General features: G+C 40.9%; 1 protein-coding gene across 1 annotated transcript in view; it reads left to right on the top strand.

The window, feature by feature from the left end:
• LOC117497863 (filamin-B) overlaps window positions 1–20,635 on the top strand; it is a 79,869-nt gene that overhangs the window by 46,289 nt on the left and 12,945 nt on the right. The window contains 29 exon segments of the mRNA XM_034149896.1: window positions 2,159–2,282; window positions 4,668–4,828; window positions 4,912–5,002; window positions 5,613–5,767; window positions 6,176–6,293; window positions 7,084–7,163; window positions 7,281–7,466; window positions 7,841–8,155; window positions 8,715–8,832; window positions 9,445–9,605; window positions 9,607–9,646; window positions 9,753–9,808; window positions 9,810–9,927; window positions 10,297–10,459; window positions 10,572–10,732; window positions 11,791–12,082; window positions 13,545–13,698; window positions 14,357–14,449; window positions 14,451–14,547; window positions 15,241–15,284; window positions 15,287–15,490; window positions 17,263–17,371; window positions 18,105–18,139; window positions 18,142–18,226; window positions 18,229–18,246; window positions 18,663–18,718; window positions 18,720–18,792; window positions 19,019–19,192; window positions 20,594–20,634. Coding sequence (XP_034005787.1) covers window positions 2,159–2,282; window positions 4,668–4,828; window positions 4,912–5,002; window positions 5,613–5,767; window positions 6,176–6,293; window positions 7,084–7,163; window positions 7,281–7,466; window positions 7,841–8,155; window positions 8,715–8,832; window positions 9,445–9,605; window positions 9,607–9,646; window positions 9,753–9,808; window positions 9,810–9,927; window positions 10,297–10,459; window positions 10,572–10,732; window positions 11,791–12,082; window positions 13,545–13,698; window positions 14,357–14,449; window positions 14,451–14,547; window positions 15,241–15,284; window positions 15,287–15,490; window positions 17,263–17,371; window positions 18,105–18,139; window positions 18,142–18,226; window positions 18,229–18,246; window positions 18,663–18,718; window positions 18,720–18,792; window positions 19,019–19,192; window positions 20,594–20,634 — 3,522 coding nt within the window.

Below are 20,635 nucleotides of genomic sequence, written 5' to 3'. Positions count from 1 at the left end.
CTGCTAAGGAATTTATGATGATGCCAACCGGCTTCAGGACTTGGCCAGGACTTTCCTCTCTTTGTGTTGAAATATCAGAGGTACAAAGTCCAAAAGTTTATAGAAGAACATAGTTGATGCAGCTTTGGAGCTTTTGGAGACTTTGCAAGTGACATAATGAGGGTTAACATCCGGACACTGCAGTTTAGTATATCTGTTCAAAGCTTTTCTTAGCAGTCGTTGTAGAACAATAACATTCTACTACATAGAGAAATGCAAGTTCATCCTGGTATTTGCACTGGTCCACATAGCATTTCAGCAGAGAAGTTTGTACTTGTCTGAAAGTTATTATTTTAAAGTTTAGAGCTGATGTCACTGTGATGGATCGACAGGCTTGTTGTGAGCTGCAGCAGCCTGCAGGCATCCGCTGCACCTTTTTCCAGCTTTATGTTGACACAGTACGTGAATAAAAAGTAAACAGTCACACCCAGCTCTCAGCACCGCCGGGAACACAGCAGCCACACCTTTTCATTAAAAGTGGGAAGATGGTGAAGGTGGTGTGGACAACACGTGTTACATGTAGCTGCAGTTTTAGTGGTTGTCCTGATTCTCATGGAAACAGAATATTTACTTCTACTCACAAGATTTATGAATTTAATTTAAGAGGTTGACTGATACAACTTTGGCTGCCCTTGGTTTTTTGTTTTTTCACTTAAAAGAACCTGGAAGACGGCTGATAAACAAACGTACTGCTTCTCATCTTTGCAAGTCAGAGAAATGATCTGAAATGCCTGACTGGCTTACCGTTCTTATATTTTAATTAAGGGTTGACTTTTGATCTATGTAATACTTTTAAACAAAAATATTTGTGAACGATTTTATTCCCTGAACTTGTTTTACCAAAGTTTAATTTAGTCAAATATGTTTTCTTGCATGCCTACATGAAGTGCATGCATTTTTTATTAGATTTTTTGTCTCACGGTGAATCTGTAACTAACATGTTGACTGACACTAACCATCAGCTGTACTAAAACCAAAATCATTTCTATCAAGTTGAATCACAAGTCGAAGTTAGTGTGGTTTCAAAATAAATAAATTCTGACATTTCATTTCAATGTTTTACTGTGTTGTTTGGATCATTTGCTATATATTTTGCTGATATGCATGACAGTGATGTTTTTTTGTATTTTTCCATCTTGGTAAGTTATGTAGGACTAGATACTCCTACATACAATTCACTTTTAGCTGTAGTTATGTGAAGTGATAATTATGTAAAATATAACCCTCTCGGCTCAGTGTTTGCTGTGTTTTTATTTAAAACTAGTTTACTGACTCCACCCTGCAGCATGTGTCTGTACTTGAAAGTGCTGGTTTTCCAACAGTTCTTGTCGCATGTTTTTCAACCAACTTGCTGTAGAACATGCTTTGAGCAGCTATAAAAGACAAAACTAGAGCTTATTCATTTAATTACTAAATGACAATAATGGTACTGTTATTATTTTGGGTTCATTATGAACTGACCACTCTTGTAAACAGTGTTTTAGAGGTACATTTTAGACAATGTAAGTTATAGATGTGATCTGCTTTTACTTATTCATATATGAGTTCTTTTTGTCTCTCTATATCAATCAATCAGTTCTTCATTGGTGCCTCTAGAGCTGCAGCCGGGAAATCAGCTGATGAGAAAACAAAGAGAAAATGCTTTACATGAACAGTATTGAGTTTTTTTAACAGGACAAGCCTCTTATCCATTTTAAATATATGTCTAAAGTTCTGATGCACAAATTATATTAATGTCACTTGATCTCAGGGGCTTTACTTTAATTCTTGTCTCGGAACTCCTGTCCAAATATGGAATACATTGATTTAAAAAAGAAAAATGCTTTATATGGCTGCTGATATGAATATATAAATATTAATATGGTTGAGTTAAATCAAGCAGCGTACAAAATATAACCTGTTTGAAAATGTGAAATATATAGTAAAAAGTAAAAAAGTAGAAAAGTAGGGGATCAATGATGGAACCCTGTGGCACTCCATATTTATGTGGTTGTTTCCGATGAATGATTAATATAGGAAAACATTTGTAACTGCTGTGCTGTTATTAACATTGCATTATCTTAATGATGGAATAATGTCAAATAATCGTGTTAATAGTCTCCTGTTTTGGTGCTTGTAGGTGAACGTGGGTAAAGGCAGCCACCCCAAGATGGTGAAGGTGTTTGGTCCTGGAGTGGAGAGAACTGGTCTGAAGGCCAACGAGCCAACACACTTCACTGTGGACTGTTCAGGAGCTGGAGACGGTGAGATGAGACAAAGGCACACACAAACACACACATAGTGTCAATTAGGACAGGATATCCCCACATACAGTTTTATTTGGTGTTATATCAGTTTCCATCTGTGTCAGAACAACACAAACATTGACCTTTAAAATGTGGTCTGTGAATGGTTCACACACACACACACACACACACACACACACACACACACACACACACACACGTTTCCCCCTGGTATGTACTAGAGGTGATCTCAAAGCAGAAACATCCTGAAGGGAAATTCTTTACTTTGACCTTCCTGAGCAGATCACACTCACACATGCTCACACTTCACCATCTACCTGCACTAACCAAGTACAGAAATATATTAAAGAGCAACCTAACAAAACCGTTTGTAGTTGTACATGCAGGAATACATGCAAATGACTTGCATTACAATGAGCTCTGCTGTCCAGGATCTATTTAGTGTCATAAATTCACTACACGTACAATTTAAAAAGAAAGGGGAAAAAGCATCTAAAGTTTGTTTAAAATTGCTTCCAGACTGTTTAAGACGGAGGAAGACTGGTCTCTGCCTGTCAAAGCAGCCTTTGAATCTTCACCAATTGCTGCAGCAGAATAATCCATTTATCCACTGTTAATCCCTGTTTTCAGTACATTCCTATAAGCTTCTTAAATATGGAGATTCCCTGCTTTTTTCCCTATTTCATATCACCATATCAACATAATATCTTTGTGTTTTGGCCTGACCAAAGACATACACAGATCCTAACTTGGACTTGAGAAACTGGGATGGACATTCCTCACTTTTTCCTGACATTTATTAATAATAATAATAATAATAATAATAATAGTTTGTTGCAACCAGTTGTGGCATGTAACCAAGTGCTGTACTTAAGTATAATTTTGGGGTACTTGTACTTTACTTCTGTGTTTCTCTTTTCTGCTACTTCGTACTTCTGCTCCACGACATTTCAGAGAACTTTTTATACTTTTACTCTACTGCAGTTATTTGACACATGAAGTTACTTTTTACATGGTTAACACGATATATATGTACTACTAATTAGCTCAGTACTATCTAAAATGTTCTCCATATTGACCAATTATATCAATTAATGAGTACTTTTACTTTAATACTTGAGTACCTAACTTTAACCCCTACTTAAGTACAGTATCAGTACTTTTGTCCACCATTGGTTGCAACCCCCAATTCCTTACACTCTCTTACAGAGCTGCAGCACATACACTACATGTATCTTGCTCATTCACCTCATGTAGCTCCACATAATGTAGCATATTCAACACATTTAGTTGTTGAGGTGAGGATATTATGGAACAAACAAAAACACAGGAGAACTTTAGGTTTGTTAGAAGCTAAAGCAAGAGTGCGGGTCTTTAATATATAAGTGGATCTCTGTTACAGTATACTTTTGGGACTTAAAGTTCATTATGTTTCTAATACCACTGTACTTTTTAAGTAAGTATTTGAAAGCAGGACTTTGAGTTACTGAATTTTTTTAATAAATTGATGAGCAATCACTGAATTGTTACTCAGCAAAGCACCAATAGGCTCCTGCAGGTAGTGAGTATTTGATACTGAAAGGATTTTCCTTTTATGGTCTGAATGTTGAAATATTGCGTCACCTGAAGTTGATCTTTCCGGTTTTGATTGCTTAAGATGTACAGTGTTAACACACACCCTCTGTGTGTCCATTCCCCTGGGGGAAAGTCCTATAAGAGAAAGCCGTTTTCAGGTTGCCAGTGTTTGAGGAATCTCCCATACTCTGAATTCCTCGGCTGTGATTGACGGCTCAGTGCCGCTGATGTAAACTCTTTGATTGTGCTGCGAGGTTTGTTCATTGTTTACATTAGAGAGTCGATGACATGTAACGTCCCCAGGCAAGATGTTTCTGACATGAGTTAATGCAATGAAGGAGCAGCAGTATACTGGATCCCTTTAGCACCTCCCTGTGGCAGACAGTGTCACAGAGGAAATTCTTGTAACTAAAATAGAAAAGTAACGTGCAACATAAGAATAAAAAACAATAGAGTATACATTATATAATATTTATTACACAAAGAAAAATATATAAATGCAGTATTATATGTGAACTTAAGTAAAACATTTAATAACATCAAATAGATTAAGCACATTAAAATAATAATTATAAAGTGAAGTATCATAATACTATAACAATAAAAGTAAGATATATTTATTGAAATTATATTATAATATTTACAATATAATACTATTGTAAAGAAAGATTCATTATCTTTTAACAATGAAAATATAATGAAGCCATTGCTTCTATTTCCAAATAAATATATTAATTTATATATATTAATCTGTCTGCTTATCTGTGCAGTGTAAATTAAATAATGTGTGTTTTTGTGTTCCTGTAGGTGATGTCAGCGTAGGTATTAAGTGTGAAGCCAACATGGTCAGTGACAAAGAGGCCGATGTGGACTTTGACATCATCCCCAACGACAACGACACGTTCACTGTCAAATACATGCCTCCTGCTGCAGGAAGACTCACTGTGAAAGTCCTGTTCACTGATAAGGTACACGCACAAACAATCAGAAACACAAAGATGTTGATGGTTTGTTCTTATGAAAATCAATGTGACTTTTTTTTTCCCTACAGGAAGTTCCACAGAGCCCTTTCACCGTGAAGGTCGAACCCTCTCACGATGCATCGAAGGTCAAAGCAGATGGTCCTGGTCTGGCTCGCACTGGTGAGACGCACACGCACACGCACACGCACACGCACACGCACACACACACACACACACACACACATTTTGAACTTTTTTGTTTTATTAACAGTTCTATATTGGTTCTTTTAAAAAACAAACAAATCTGATTTCGATGATGATCAAAAAACTCCTCAAAGTTTTTCGGGCATTTCCAGATGCAAAGAAAATATTTTAAATGAACTGTTATCAAACTTAATGAAAGACACATTTAGCAATGGATGCACTTTGCAAATGACAAGGTAGTTCAAAATGTAAACCATACTTTGTTGTTTGGTTTTTACCTCTTCACAAACTAAAATAAAAATCCCACATGCACGGCTTACTTTTGGCCATAAATGTTTCCAGAAACACATTTCCAAGAAACATTTTCACAATATAAGCGATATTCCTATATCAACCACTATGAGTGAAGATTTTCAAATATTGGAGTTGACATCCCAAGGTTTTGTTGTTCAATCAGTGACTAGTATCCACCAAGTGTCCATTGCTGGTAAGGGACCACTTGCTTCTAAAAACCACCCCTGTGTGCACTTAACATAGTTTATTTAATTAGTTTGACCTTGTGTCTGTTCTCTCTCTCCCTGTGCAGGTGTGGAGGGCGGTAAGCCGACTCACTTCACAGTGCTGACTAAAGGAGCCGGTAAAGCCCCGCTGGATGTTTCCTTCTCCTCTCCCGTGAACGACTTCGACATCATCGACAACTACGACTACTCCCAGACTGTCAAATACACACCTGTACAACAGGTACGCCAGAGAAATAGCAGCACATGAGGATATATGTAACCGATGCATTAAACAGGCTCCTGATCAATAGCTGCGTAAAATACACACCTGACCGGCAATCGGTAGAAAAGGTACAATAAATGCACATGTGGGATTTGTGTCTTTTATCAGTCAAATAAGATGATAGTAAGTTTGATCACTACTGTGCAAATCAATCTTTTCTATGTCCAATCAAGTCAATTCAATGGTTTAGTCTGCCTACCTTTTATATTTTCCTATTTACTGTCGATATATTTGTATTTTTGCTTTATTATCGATTTTCTTGAATTCCCTTTGCTGCTTTAACTTCACATGTCCCATCTGTGGGACTGATAAAGGATGATATCGCTTATCTTCAGTGTTGTATCTGCATGTGTCATGTGTCTGCAGGGGGAGCAGAAGATCGTGGTGACGTACGGAGGAGACCCCATCTCAAAGAGCCCCTTCACAGTGGGCGTCGCTGCACCGCTGGATCTCAGCAAAGTCACCGTGGACAACCTGGAAGGAAGTAAGACATCTCTCTCTCCTTCCTGATGGCTTTCTGTCCAAGTTAAAAAATAATTATCAAAAAATGGAGAAAAGTCTTGATGAAATTAAGTAAATCAGGGTCGTGGTTCATTCAGGGTTCTTACGGTCATTAAAAACCTGGAAAAGTCATGGAAATTCAAAACGCTAATTCCAGGCCCTGGAAAAGTTATGGAAAACAATATTTTTCCCAAAGTTTTGGAAAAGTCATGGAAATGTAACTAAAGTTGCATCAAATATAATTTATATTTTATCTAATCGCCGAAATAGTAATATTATCATGATAATAAATACTGTATCGTATAGTAATTAAACATAAAATGGCATTTAACTGACGAGGTATTTTGCTGGTGAGAGATTTGAGTTGCTTTAGCCTGTAGAAGCTAGTAAGCCTACTTGATTTGTTTTAGATAGGCACAACATGTTTCATATGCAGACCTTATTTTCCTGTTCCATGTTCAAATAAAACATTTTCAGTGGTACCGCTGAGAGGGAATCATTTTTTTGCTCATAGAAGGTAAAGGTAAAGGTCATGGAGAAGTCATGGAAAAGTCATTGAAAATCATTGGTGAAAAAGTGTATGAACCCTGTTCATTACTTTGTAAACAAAAAGCTCAACAGTAAGGTATAAGTCCAAATGCATGTGTTTTTGAAAGTAGGACAGGTTAATGAAATGTTTTAATAAAGTGTTGCTGTTGTGTAATGCACCACCAGAAAATGTATTAGATTGATATTGTTACTAACATGATGAATAAATAATAAATGTGTTTCAGGAGCGGAGGTGGATCAGGAGCAGCAGTTTATGGTAGACACAAAGGGTGCAGGAGGTCAAGGTCGTCTGGAGGTGACAGTGGTGAGTCTTCAAATCAATATCAGCTTGGGTATTATCCCAGGGTTAGTTTACATAAAGGAAAGTATAAAAAAGTGTTAAAAATGTTACTTAATGAATTGTTCTTGCTTGTGTTACCAGCTGAGTCCCAGCCAGCGGACGGTGAAGTGCAAAATGGAGCCTCAGCCCGGTAAAGCAGACGTCAGTGTGGTACGCTACACCCCCACAGAAGAGGGGGTGCACGCTGTCAACGTGTCCTACGACGGACACCCCATCCCTGGGAGCCCCTTCCCTGTGGAGGCCCAGCTGCCCCCAGACCCCAGCAAGGTCAGCATCTTTCTCTCTACAACCATGTTTCTTTTCCTCCTAAAGGACCACCTTAGATCCTAACAATTCTTTAAAAAAAAATGTTTAAAACTTTTAATTTGTTTATTTTTATATTTATATATATATCATTTATATTTTCTACAATAGAAATATTATCCTCCATGATTATGGGCACATTTTTTTTTATGAATACCAGCATGAAAATGGGAAAAGAAATCACAAAAATGAAATAATCAATTTTGTAACAGTCTATTCAGCCAATGTCCTTTATTACAGAAGAGTAAAGAGTGTTTATTATATATAATAATGCATGTACATTAATATCTGCAGTGTAAATCTATCCAACTAAAGTATGTTATTTCCCCCCCCCCCAGGTGAAGGCGTCCGGCCCCGGTCTGAAGGGGGGTCTGGTGGGAAACCCTGCAGAGTTCTCCATTGACACAAAGGGCGCGGGCACCGGGGGTCTGGGTCTGACAGTGGAGGGCCCGACAGAGGCTAAGATAGAGTGTTCGGACAACGGGGACGGGACCTGCTCCGTCTCCTACCTGCCCACGGAGCCCGGGGACTACCTGGTGAACATCCTGTTTGAGGAGGTCCACATCCCCGGGTCGCCGTTTAAAGCCAACGTCCAGATGCCCTTTGACCCCTCCAAGGTGGTGGCGTCGGGGTCGGGCCTGAAAAGAGCCAAGGTGAGCAGCCGGAGAGGAAATAGAAGGAGAATTATGCTTTTTTTAGAAACCTGATTAAACATTCAGCGGTTTAAATATGATATTGGATCAATTTTGGATCATTTTAGAAATGATGTTGTTATATGATTTGTTTTTTTCCCAACCGTTTGCTAGTACCTTTTCATTTTAGACCCTCACTCTCACTAGATCATAGTTATCATAGTATTTAGAGTCTCCCACCAAACCAAACTGCTGCTTTTTTATTAAAACATAATCATGATCCCATACGCATACAAGTATTGAGTGAAACTGAGGGGGATGAGGGGCATCTTTTTTTCAAACTTTGTCTGTTTGTTCCAAGCCCCCAACCCAGATCATAGCAAATTGTCCAAGAGGTTCCAGTGTTCCTGTGTTGATTGTGAGGAGATTATACGAAGAAAGGTTTAAAAAAATAAAACAAGGGAATATTACTCCTTCTCACTTCTCAGTTAAGATTTGCGCAGATGAATTTCGACACTTGGCCTCTTTAAATGACAAGCTTTCACTTTTAGATTATAGATAAAGCTTGTGGTGTGTGCAGGTTGGAGAGACCAGTGTGGTGAATGTGGACTGTTCCCGGGCCGGAGCGGGACAGCTCAGCCTGGAGGCGGCGCTGGACACTCCCCCCACCAGCCCCACGGGGTCTGCCCCCCGCACCGGTAACACCAACACTGTTCTCCCTCACCAGTAACCAGTATACACACTGATAGCTGTGAACGTCCTTAATGGTGCACTTCTTTATACATGTTAGATATAGTTCACTGCTTCCAGGCAACCATTTGGTGTAAAGGTTAATTATGTTTGTATTCCCGCATTAAATAGTCAGTGTGATAAAACAAAATGTCTGGAAAAAATTGCCAAATTAATGTATTTGTTATTGTATTTTTTTCTGGTGTCAAAATGAACACATTAATGAATTCAAGCAGCCAGTTAGCCAGATCTTGCTGGGATCAGGAATGTCAAAATGGTATCCTAATTTGGAAAAGTCTTAATGTTCTCCTGAAGTTCTCTGACTCATATTGTGCTAAATGAAAACAAATGGCTGTCTGACTCTGGCAGTGGAAAACTGCAAGCATAGTCCTTTAACTAGTTGATAAAAAGCCCCAAATTCTACAAAACTATTTGTGTTAATTATACAACATAGTCGTCTTTTACATATATTCTTTTGTTGGTGGTTGAAGTTTTATTAAGTAACTCTGAGTTTTTGTGACATTCAGACAGTCTTCAGTGCTCTGATATTAATATAAAAGAACTGCACTGTGTTGCTGCAGGTGTTAAAGCTAAGACGGAGGTGTTGGACAACAAAGACGGGACGTACACGGTGACCTACGTCCCGCTGAGCGCCGGCATGTACACGCTGCTGCTGAAGTACGGGGGCAAGGCCGTGCCTGGGTTCCCCGCCAAGGTGACGGCGGATCCTGCCGTCGACACCCTCCAAGATCAAAGTGTTCGGACCCGGAGTGGAAAAACAAGGTGCAGTATGGGTAATCTGTTGGTCAATGTGTATCTCTGTTTAGTAAACTACATTTTGTTTGAAAAATCTGTGGACTGTCCCATTAATCATGCTTTTCTCCTCCAGCCATTTTCAGAGAAGCCACCACAGAGTTCACGGTGGACGCCCGTCCTCTGAGCCGGCGGGGGGGGGGACCACGTGAAGGCGGAGGTGAAGAACCCGTCCGGAGCGCTGACGGAGTGTCAGATCACCGACCGGGAGGATGGCACATACAGCGTGGAGTACACGCCGTTTGAGAACGGTAACACAAACCGAGACTGAAAACACTCATCAGGTGGACTCAAGTCACCGGACCTGAACTCCAGTCAGAATACAAACGAAAACAAATAAATCTAACAAGATTCACTGTTTTAAAACTAGTTGCAGTATACATACTGTGCGGGTGGAAAATGGCTTTGCATTTGGTTTACAGCGCTTTATGACTTGACAGTTTAGGACTTCGGACCTTTGTGCAAAGTCTTAAGACTTATTTGCGCCTTGCAAAACAATGAGGTGGTCCCATCTCTGCTAATCATAAATCTGTAATCATTACCAAATGATCTAACTGTAACCTATAACAACCCATTGTGCTGTGATCATCAGCTCCTCTATGTCCTGGTGTGTGTTTCAGGCGTCCACAGCGTGCAGGTCTTCTACGACGACACTCCGGTTCCTAAGAGCCCGTTCAGGGTGACGGTGGGGGAGGGATGTGACCCCCGCAGGGTGGTGGCTACCGGCCCCGGGCTCCAACAAGCCCTGACTGACAAGACCAACAACTTCAACATTATCACCAGGTACTGTCGGGAGCGGACGAGTAGAGAGTAAAACGTGAAGTTCGTGAAAGGTGAACATTCTTTAACTTGAGCTCAAACTAATGCTGACTTTGTGTGTGTTGATCCTCTCCAGAGGGGCAGGTGTCGGTGGTCTGGGCATCACTGTGGAGGGTCCATCAGAATCCAAGATGTCCTGCAAAGACAACAAAGATGGCAGCTGCAGCGTGGAGTACGTTCCCTACACCCCCGGCCTCTACGACGTCAACATCACCTATGGAGGAGAGCACATCCCCGGTGAGATAACGGATTCAAAGAGGCCCTATTCCGCTTTTTGGGGGTTTCCCTTTCCTGCAGTGTGTTATAAAGGCTTTTGTGAATGGTCTGCAAAGGCTAAAATCCCTGTGTTTCTCCCCCACACACTCATACTGTGTTCATATATAAGGATCTATGTTGGGGAATTATAGAAAATTAACAAAATGTACTTTAAGTTTTAATTTAGGTAATAAACCGATACAGTCTATCTAACTAGATCTGTTTATTTCCTAAATGCCCTTTATGTCGTTTCCCGTGTAACGTAATAAATGTTATGAACTTAGTGTTTTTCAGTGAATGTTTAAAGGATGTTGTTGATGTTATTGGCTGATAAACGAAGTGCCAGGTCTTTGAAATAAATGTTTTAAAGATGTGGTTGAAGTTAAAAAGCCGCAGCTCTCTTTAATCGACTTCGTCCAGGAAAAGCTCAGTGGGGTTTCTCGTTCGACACCTTTCACAGACAGCTGTGGGTTTGTGGTTCTGCTGTGTGCAGGCAGCTGGGGCACAGGAAGCATCAGGATGCAGAAACCACATTACCCAGAAACCACGTCACCCAGATCCAACTCGCAAAGAATTTAACAGCAGGAAAAAAACTTTATAGAGCTCATAATTAGCCAGTAGTTAGGGGTTTGAGAATCTAAGGTCAATGCTGCACGGCAAGTTTAAAAGCCCAATTATTATTATTAAGGATTCATCTGCCGGCTATTTTATTGATTATATAATTAATAATTTGGCCTAGAACCATCAGAAACTTAAAAATCCCCACCATAGTTTTCAAAAATCTAAATTGGCCTCCTCAAAAAGTGTATTTATGCAATAAAAATGTAAAAACCTTGATTTAAAAAATAGTTTCCATTTATGTATGCAGATTATTGTTTAAAAAATATAAATGAATGAAAATAATTAAAAGATAATGTGTGAAACAACCTAAATCTGGAGTTGTTTTTTTGTTTGTTTGTTTCTCCAAAAATAATATTTGTTCTCTATATATAAAAATATATATTTATTGTTTTTTGTGACTTCAACATTTCCTCCTGCAGGAAGTCCCTTCAAGGTCCCGGTGAAGGATGTGGTGGACTCCAGTAAGGTCAAGGTGTCTGGTCCCGGTGTGGGGTCAGCGGTCAGGGCCAATATCCCACAATCCTTCACTGTGGACTGCAGGAAGGCCGGCGTGGCGCCACTTTCCGTGGCCGTCTCGGCTCCTAAGGGCCTGGCAGAGCCTGTGGAGGTGAGGGACAACGGGGACGGGACCCACCTGGTGTCCTACACCCCGTCTGTGGAGGGCCCGTACTCTGTGGCCGTTAAATACGCAGAAGAGGACGTCCCCCGCAGGTACTGAGCACAACCTATTCAGAGAGATCTATTAGAGATAGAATCGGAGGGATGAAACCCCTCTTTAATGGTCACACATGCAGAGCACACAGTGACATTTGGCCTCTGCATTTAACTCATCCTAGTACTAGGAGTCTAGTACTAGGAGCAGTGGGCAGCTATTGTACAGCGCCCGGGGAGCAATGGGAGTCGGGGGGGAAGGGGGTTGTCCGGTGCCTTGCTCAAGGGCACCACGGCAGGGCCCAGGAGGTGAACTGGGACCTCTCCAAGTAGCTTCCGGTTTTGGGCATGCTGGCTGCGCATCACTCTCATTCACCAATGGTAATGTTTAGATGGATTTAGGAACTTCCCCTCGATTCTATTGGCTCTAACGGTTCAAAAGAGATGTCAATCACCAATGGGTTCCAGAGATATGGAAAATACACCCAAATGACCCCAGAGGTGGGGTTTTTTCTAAAACCTCTCTAAAAAGGTCAAATTTCACTTGTTTTGTCTTGATACAGGGTACTTATTATATGTTATAGTTTGGATTCCTTAAGCTTTTTGTCTACTATCCCATCATTCAAGGGTGGTTTTCACTTTAAGTAATGGGTTTTTTTTTGGACGGAAACTATAATTTACATTTATTTACTATGTTCAATCGGAATTTACTTTAAAGGGGACCTATCATGCAAAATGCACTTTTGTACGTCTTTTATACATGAATATGTGTCCCCGGTGTGTCAGGGAACTCACCAAGTGTCAGAAAACACAACCCTCTCTCTTTTCCTCCATACCAAATCTCTAAAAACGGGGCTGCAACGGAGCTGATACAGATTTGAAATTGTTCTGACGTCAGAAAACGGGGAGCTCCGCCTATATGGCCAACTCTCCACCTATCAGGGGAATGGGGGGTTTGGCCACGGCCGGCCATTGCCGCTCGAAAGCGCTGGAGACGCTGTAGTACATATGCCAGGCCTGTAAGTGGCGCTGTAGTCTGCCACAAAAGCAGCGAAGAAGACTTCTCACAGAATCAGCCCTTGCAAAAACAGGGCTGGAAAAGAGCAAATGGAGCGAAATGAGGCATGGCTAAAATGCATGATCTGTTTGGTATTTTGAAAAAAAAAAACTTCACAGACATGTTTTATATAGGTATGACCCTACAATATATTATTCAAATATAGCATGATAGGTCCACTTTAAAATAAAAACATCTATGGCATGTCATTTTCGAGCCTGAGGCCTGAAAAACAAGCTTGGGGTTTAACAGGTTAATAAAATAAAAATAAAAATAAGTACACACCCAAGGTATAGTGAAGAAGAAGAAAAAGATGGCCCTTTATTAATCCCCCGAGGGGGAAATTCAGTTTCCACTCTGTCGAAGAAGCAGCCAGTTATAACATGAAGAAATGGCTAAGCAGTATATACTCCACGGTGTTGTTCCAGTCAGTATCTGACAGTCCCTTTGTGTGACTCCCCTCAGTCCCTTCAAGTTCCGGGTCCTTCCCACTCACGATGCCAGTAAAGTGCGGGCCAGCGGCCCCGGGCTGACCAGCGGCGTGCCCGCCAGCTTCCCCGTGGAGTTCAACATCGACGCCAAGGACGCCGGCCAGGGCCAGCTGAGCGTGCTCATCACCGTCAGTGACACACACTCATAACACACACACACATTTATAAACAAACCTCTGAATGTTATTTTGTTCACAGCTACCTTTTTCTAAACCTGAATGAATGTAATAAACCCAAACTTAAATGTAGGAGCTTTAGTGTGTCAAGACTATAGAATGACATTATCTGTCTGTTTTTTAAGAGATAAAGGCAGCAGTTGTTATCAAAATATGTCAAAGCTTGACCATAAGACTAGCAAAATATAAAAAAGTTATTCTATCCTGAAATGCATTTAATTACTTATGTCATTTTGTTATGTTTAGACTGGTGAAATCAATGTTCTGGTACTATTTAGAGTTAGGTTTTTAGGGTATTTGGTAAAGATTAGTTTCAGATGTTTTATAACCTCTAAAAGAAACTAATTGATGACTTAAAATAGTTCCTTTCATCCGACAAACACCTTAAGATATTTTTATCATCTGATAAGAAGTGTCGGAAATTCCTCACAATCTAATACATTTTTATTAAATTGTTGCATTATATTTTTGGAGATTATTGTTTGAGATGTAAATGAGAGTGGAAACAGGTTAATAGGAAAATGTATGAAACCACTTAAATCTGTAAAGGTTTTTTCTTCCGTTTGTGAATATAATAAATGCATTGTGTCCCGTCCTCCCTCCTCTCCAGGACCAGGATGGTAAACCCAGGCAGCCCACCATCCACGACAACGGTGACGGAACCTACCGGGTGTCGTACATCCCCCACCGGGCGGGCCGGTACAACCATCGTCATCAAGTACGGCGGCGACGACATCCCCGCCTCGCCCTACAGAGTCCGAGCCACCGCCACCGGAGACGCCAGCAAGTGCACCGTCACCGGTACGTTGGCACGGAGGAAGATGTAACACAGAGAACATAAATAATCCCAAATATAAATTACACATTAAAAAGCATTGCTGGAGGGATTTGCCACATTCAAATCATTGAGTAAAAGACTTATTCCAACAAAACGCACAACAACCCTTAATAATCTGTGCAAGACCGACAATAGTTGACCATGGAATACTTAAGATAATTACAGTATTATACTTTACATTTCAAGCAATAATCAGGTTTTCAGCATGAATATCTTTATTACAATTTATACTCCAATTTAAATATTGTTATATATACATTTTTCTCATATTAATTGTTGCTATATATTGTAATAATTTGGCAGACACATTTTTACTACTTTGCTTTTTATGTTTATAAATATATTTGTATTTTATGTTATTTCAATTTATTCAAAAACTGTTAAGGAACCAACATTCTTAATTTAACTTAAATTATCTTAATATAAATATTTCTTTTTATTTAAATATAGTTTTTATTTAATTTTGAAATATAGCAACTGTATCAAAACTAACATTTTTACATTAATTTCTTATTTTTATATTCATATTTAGCTCATATTATCTTATCCTATTCTAGTTTATTGTGAAATGGAGCAACTACAAGAATCCATCTTCATAAAACAAACAGATTCTGATTGTTAAACCATTAACTGTCCTCTTCCTGCCCCCACCCCAGGTCCGGGTGTGGGTCCCACGGTTGCCATCGGCGAGGAGCTGGGGCCTGGGTGGTGAACGCTAAGGCTGCTGGGAAAGGGAAGGTGAGCTGTGTGGTGGTTCAGCCCGACGGCAGCGAGGTGGAGGCCGAGGTGCTGGAGAACGAGGACGGCACCTTCGACATCTTCTACACGGCGCCGGCCCCCGGGAACTACGTCATCTACGTCCGCTTCGGGGGGGAGAACATCCCACGCAGCCCCTTCAAAGTCATGGTGAGGGGGGGAATACATTTGTGGTTAGGTTTATACGGCTCTAATGGGGATCCTAAATGGTTTCATGTAAGTCGAGGTCGTCATAAAGCTGAGAACTCGGTGTATTTATTTACAGTTTTATATAGAGATTTGTATTCAAAGCACCATACCTGTGTTTAGTCCTTAACTGCGAATATTGTCTATACATCTATCTATACAGGCTTAAAGGTTTTGAATTGTTTAAGTGTATTTCTTGTCTTCCAGGCAGCTGCAGGTTTGTATTAATGTAAACATCACAAATGACTCTTTGTTGAGATGTATAATCTATAACTGTGAAGATAAACTGCACAATGCAATGTACATGCAGATTGATTTGAAAATGGCCAAAAACAAGCTTTTGGTTGATTCATTTACTGTTTGACCTCATACCTTCAGTTTACAGGAAAGGATTTACCCACAACGCAGTGTGTGTGTGTGTGTTTTTTGTTTGTGTTTTTTTGTGTGTGTGTGTGTGTGTCAGATGTTAATCATTACTATCGTGTCTTCAGGCTACTGATGAGGTACCCATCATGCAAGAGGACAGGCCTCTTCCGCCACTGGCTTCGGCCCCTGGAGTTGGGTTCCAGCCCTGGGTACCCAAAAGCACTCACACACACACACGTGCACACACACATGAGGCACAACACAGAGTCGTATACTGACGTTACACCAAAATGTTTCCTACAATTGTCAAACACAAATATCAATCAAGGAAACATCTGTTTGATTTGCCTTAAAGGGGCATTCGTAAGGGTTGTGTTTGGCTGTCATAAGTCGACCTTTCATCCAGTATAAAAACACATTTTTATGATACACTTTCTTAATCTTGGTCCAACTACATATTCCAACCGGATCTTCATTTATCAGAGAAGAGGAGAAGGTTATCAAATGCTAACGGCAGTCCAACAGCACTTATCCTTATAACTGCCTAATTCAATGTTTTAACCAGTTGTAATGACCTGGTTTGTTGGGTAGAGGAGCCTTTAATTCAGTTCCTGGTAAAAAACCTCTTGAAGAAAACCACAATGAATTGAATCCTAACTGGGAGAAGCTCCAATGACAAACTCCCATTAACCCAAATTACCTCACAATACCAAACTTTGTTTTTTGTAACTGATATAATCAAGAGAAAAAAAATTCATATTACAATTTAAAGAAAATCACCATACACTATATGAAAATGTGATTTGTGTAAAGTTTCCCTTTAACACACAGTAGCATAACAGTCACAAAATGAACAAAACAAACACACACACACACACACACACACACACAGCTCCTCTCTCTTGCAGGTGGCTGCTGGGTAAATCGCCCCTTGCTCTCTCTCGCTCCATGCTAAGTTGGACTTCGTCGCCTGCTTTGCCTCATCCATATCATCGCTTCTCTTTTTGTCTCCCAATCCCAATGGGAATGCAGAAATCACCTAACAGCGTAACGTGAATATCAAACAGTCCCAGGTATCTTTGTGATGCAGGAAGCTTTGCTTGAGGATCCATATGTTGTCCTGCAGGGGGATTTCTGTGGTGGTCTGTCTTTCTCCTCTTCTTCAGTGCACTCTTCATCGCTGTGGCTGCTTCACAGTCGCCTCACCATCATCATCATCATTCTAATTCTTCTCTGCTCCCTCGCTCTGCACTTCCCAGGATGCCACAGGCAGCGGCATGTTTCTGTTGCAGGGCGCTGAGACTGACAGGAAGTTGTTTCAGGGTTGAATCAAAGTGTTAACTTCCTGTCTCTCTGTCTGTCTTCTGCAGGTGACCTCAGACAGCTTTGATCCTAACAGCAGCAGCAGCATTAATGGAAGCGGCTTCAGACCGTTCGACATGGTGATCCCTTTCTCCTTCAGGAAGGGAGAGATCACAGGTGAGACTGATGTGGAGCAGGAGTACAGATGTGCAGCTGACTCCGACACATCTCTAGTTTTGAAGGTTTTGATTTATAAGTGTTAAACAAATGTACATTTTAAAAAGGATGGTGGGCGCCTGATAAAAGTTACGTTTGACATGGATGTCTGTCAAAAAAAAACTTTGTACCAATCCATTAAGACTTAATTGAATGTCATGTTTTTCTCATTTCAATATTCTTTTTAGATTTTCAGTTGAAGCTGAAGTGTTTTTCCATTAAAACACCTTGAACGCGATGGCGTATTGACCCCCTTTTCAAATACAGTTTGACTCATGATACAACGCTCTTGAGTTATTGTAAATGTTTGAAGCACACAAGTTGGAACAATCCAAATAATATTAGTGTAGCCTACTCTTTATCTGCATCTGTGCAGATATACAGGGTTTAAACATCATGAATAGACATGCATAAACCAATACATCCAATCTTTTTTGAGACATTTGACTAAAATCCACAAATGTCAAACTCATCATGGGGATAGAGAAACATCAGACAATCACAAAAGTCTTTAAGATTCGTCCATCCAATAGTTGAGGTTGTTCTGTTAGGAACAAAGTGTAGACCTACCAAGAGATAAAGAGCCACATGGCATACTTTCATACAAGTAACAGAATAATAAAAACAAATTCAAAAGGAATAATCGGATTGGATCATAAGATTATTTACATGTGTCTCTTTCTCTGACCCTCAGGTGAAGTGCTGATGCCTTCAGGTAATCCGCTCAGCAGCCGCTGATCTCTGACAACCTGGACGGGACGGTCACAGTGCAGTACTCCCCCACTGAGGCCGGCCTGCACGAGATGCACATCAAATACACGGAACACACATCCCAGGTCAAACACCACACCACACACACACACACACACACACACCACACACACACATATATTATATAGTATATATATATATATATATATATATAGATATATAGTATATATATATATAATATATATATATATATATATATATATATATATAATCTATATATGATATATATATCTATAGATATATATATATATATATTATAATATATATATATATATATATATAATATATATATATATATAATATATATCCCAGGTCACGCACACGCTAACAATCTCACAGTTAACCCATAAATGCATGTCGCATACCTTTATTTTCCTTCATTGGAGCAAAGGAGCACAAACCAGAGAAAACAGAAAAGTAGGTAAAAAGCATGTAAACTGAGGACTACCCCATGTTTAAGTGAAATGCTTTTTTTGTACAGAGTCTCCTCTTCAGTTCTACGTGAACCACGCCAGCAGTCCCAACGTCACAGCGCAACGGCCCCGGGCTCTGCTACGGAGTCGCCAACAAGGTGGCCACATTCACCGTCTTCACAGAGGACGCCTCCGAAGGTACATTAGCTACATGACCCCATCCACACATTTCTCCACAAGAATTAATCACCTTCAAGCTCACTACCTTGTTTTCATCAGTCCAAAATCAGAAATGCAAGATTAATATTTGGTAGTAAAGTGGTTGCGTTTGTAGCAGCAGTAATAGTGACATTCTTTGCATTTTGCATGCAATTCAGTTCAGCGATAACATCCTGTTTCAAATTGAATCTGTCTGTTTGTGCAGGGGGTCTGGACCTGGCCATCGAGGGTCCCTCCAAAGCGGATATCAGCTGTGTGGACAACAAGGATGGGACGTGCAGCGTCAGCTACCTGCCCACTCTGCCCGGAGACTACAACATCCTGGTCAAATACAACAGCAAGCACATCGCCGGCAGCCCCTTCACCGCCAGGATCACCGGTCAGCCTCACACACACACACACACACACACACACACACACACACAGGCACACGCACACGCACACACACGCAAAAGTGGAAGATGGGTGGATGGAAGTCGTTCCACCCAATCAGTTTGTTGATTAGCTTTAAATCGCAATTTCTGAATCATGAATGGTACAAAACAGATAAGTTGTATTTTATTGCTTAGAGCGTTCAACAACACCCTTTTGGTTTCTTATGCCAGCCCCACATAAGTGCAGCACAAATGCCCCAACTCACAATATTAATCAAAGTGCAACATAGTTATTCTATCTGGCTCGGGATTTCAGATCCATTCTAACATTTTATTGGTAATTCTGCTTAAGACAAAACTGAGCAGAAAACATATGTTTTTTGTTTCTGAGTTCTATCATTAAAAATGTTTAAAGGTCCCATGTCATGCTTCTCCGGTTGTTACCCGTCCCCTTGTGTGTTATGTCGCTTTTTATCCATGTAAACGGTCTGCAGGAGTCACAAACCCTCAAAGTACACCCTGTAGCGAGTAAAACTCTAACACAGAAAAGACTTGTCTATGCTGCCCCAGAACGCCTCGTTTTCTTCCTGGGCACAGTGACGTGACCATACCCAAATGGACCAATCCCTGGAGCTCCTCACACACACACACTCTCTCAGCGGCAAAACTGTGACGCGCTGGGGGGTGCTAGTGGAGCCTCGCAGCGCGAAACTGTGGCGCGCTTACACTGTAGGTGCGCCGCGTTTGGGGGTGCGGGTGCTAGTGGAGCCCTCGCCGATGGGGGTGCTGCAGCCCCCTCAGCACCCCCCCTTCCCGCATCCATGGTGCTCAGGCTGAGTTTTGCGATATCTCGCTGTCTCGCAGACCCCACGCAGCAACCAGGAAACGACACCAGTATAGAGCTCACACTGTCCGCTCCTCGCAGCAGCGAGCCGCGCAACGTCCTGCACCACGCAGCTTCTCATCTGTTTGTCCATTACTGGTGTCATTTTCTGGTTGCTAACAAACGCCATTGTAACACATAATCACTGATGGTCCGCTGTAACGGTGTGGACTCATCAGAACAGAGTGGGCGAGCTGACCAATCAGAGCACAGTGGGCTCATAGGGAGGGGGGGGCAGGAGCTCCAACAAGCCGTTTAGGACAGAGAGTGAATACAACATACTATACAGAGATGCGGTATGAGAAACCAATGTGAGTTTGGAACATTGAACAATGTAAATCTATTCTAGTAGACCTCAACAATGGAATTATGATCAGTGGAAATGGCCATGACATGGGACCTTTAAGAGTATAGAGCACAGTAAAAAAGGCAGATTTTGATTAACTTTGGATAACAAACCTGTTAAATCGCTTTTTTCAGCTACATGTCCACAGGTGTGTATTTACCTGTGTGTGTGTTTCAGAGGACAACCAGCGGCGCTCTCAGGTCAAAACTGGGCTCTGCG

The sequence above is a fragment of the Trematomus bernacchii genome, unplaced genomic scaffold (assembly GCF_902827165.1).
Source record: "Trematomus bernacchii unplaced genomic scaffold, fTreBer1.1, whole genome shotgun sequence".
NCBI lineage: Eukaryota > Metazoa > Chordata > Actinopteri > Perciformes > Nototheniidae > Trematomus > Trematomus bernacchii.
The sequence above is the reverse complement of the archived record's forward strand: the minus strand, read 5'-3'. Positions and strand labels throughout refer to the sequence as shown.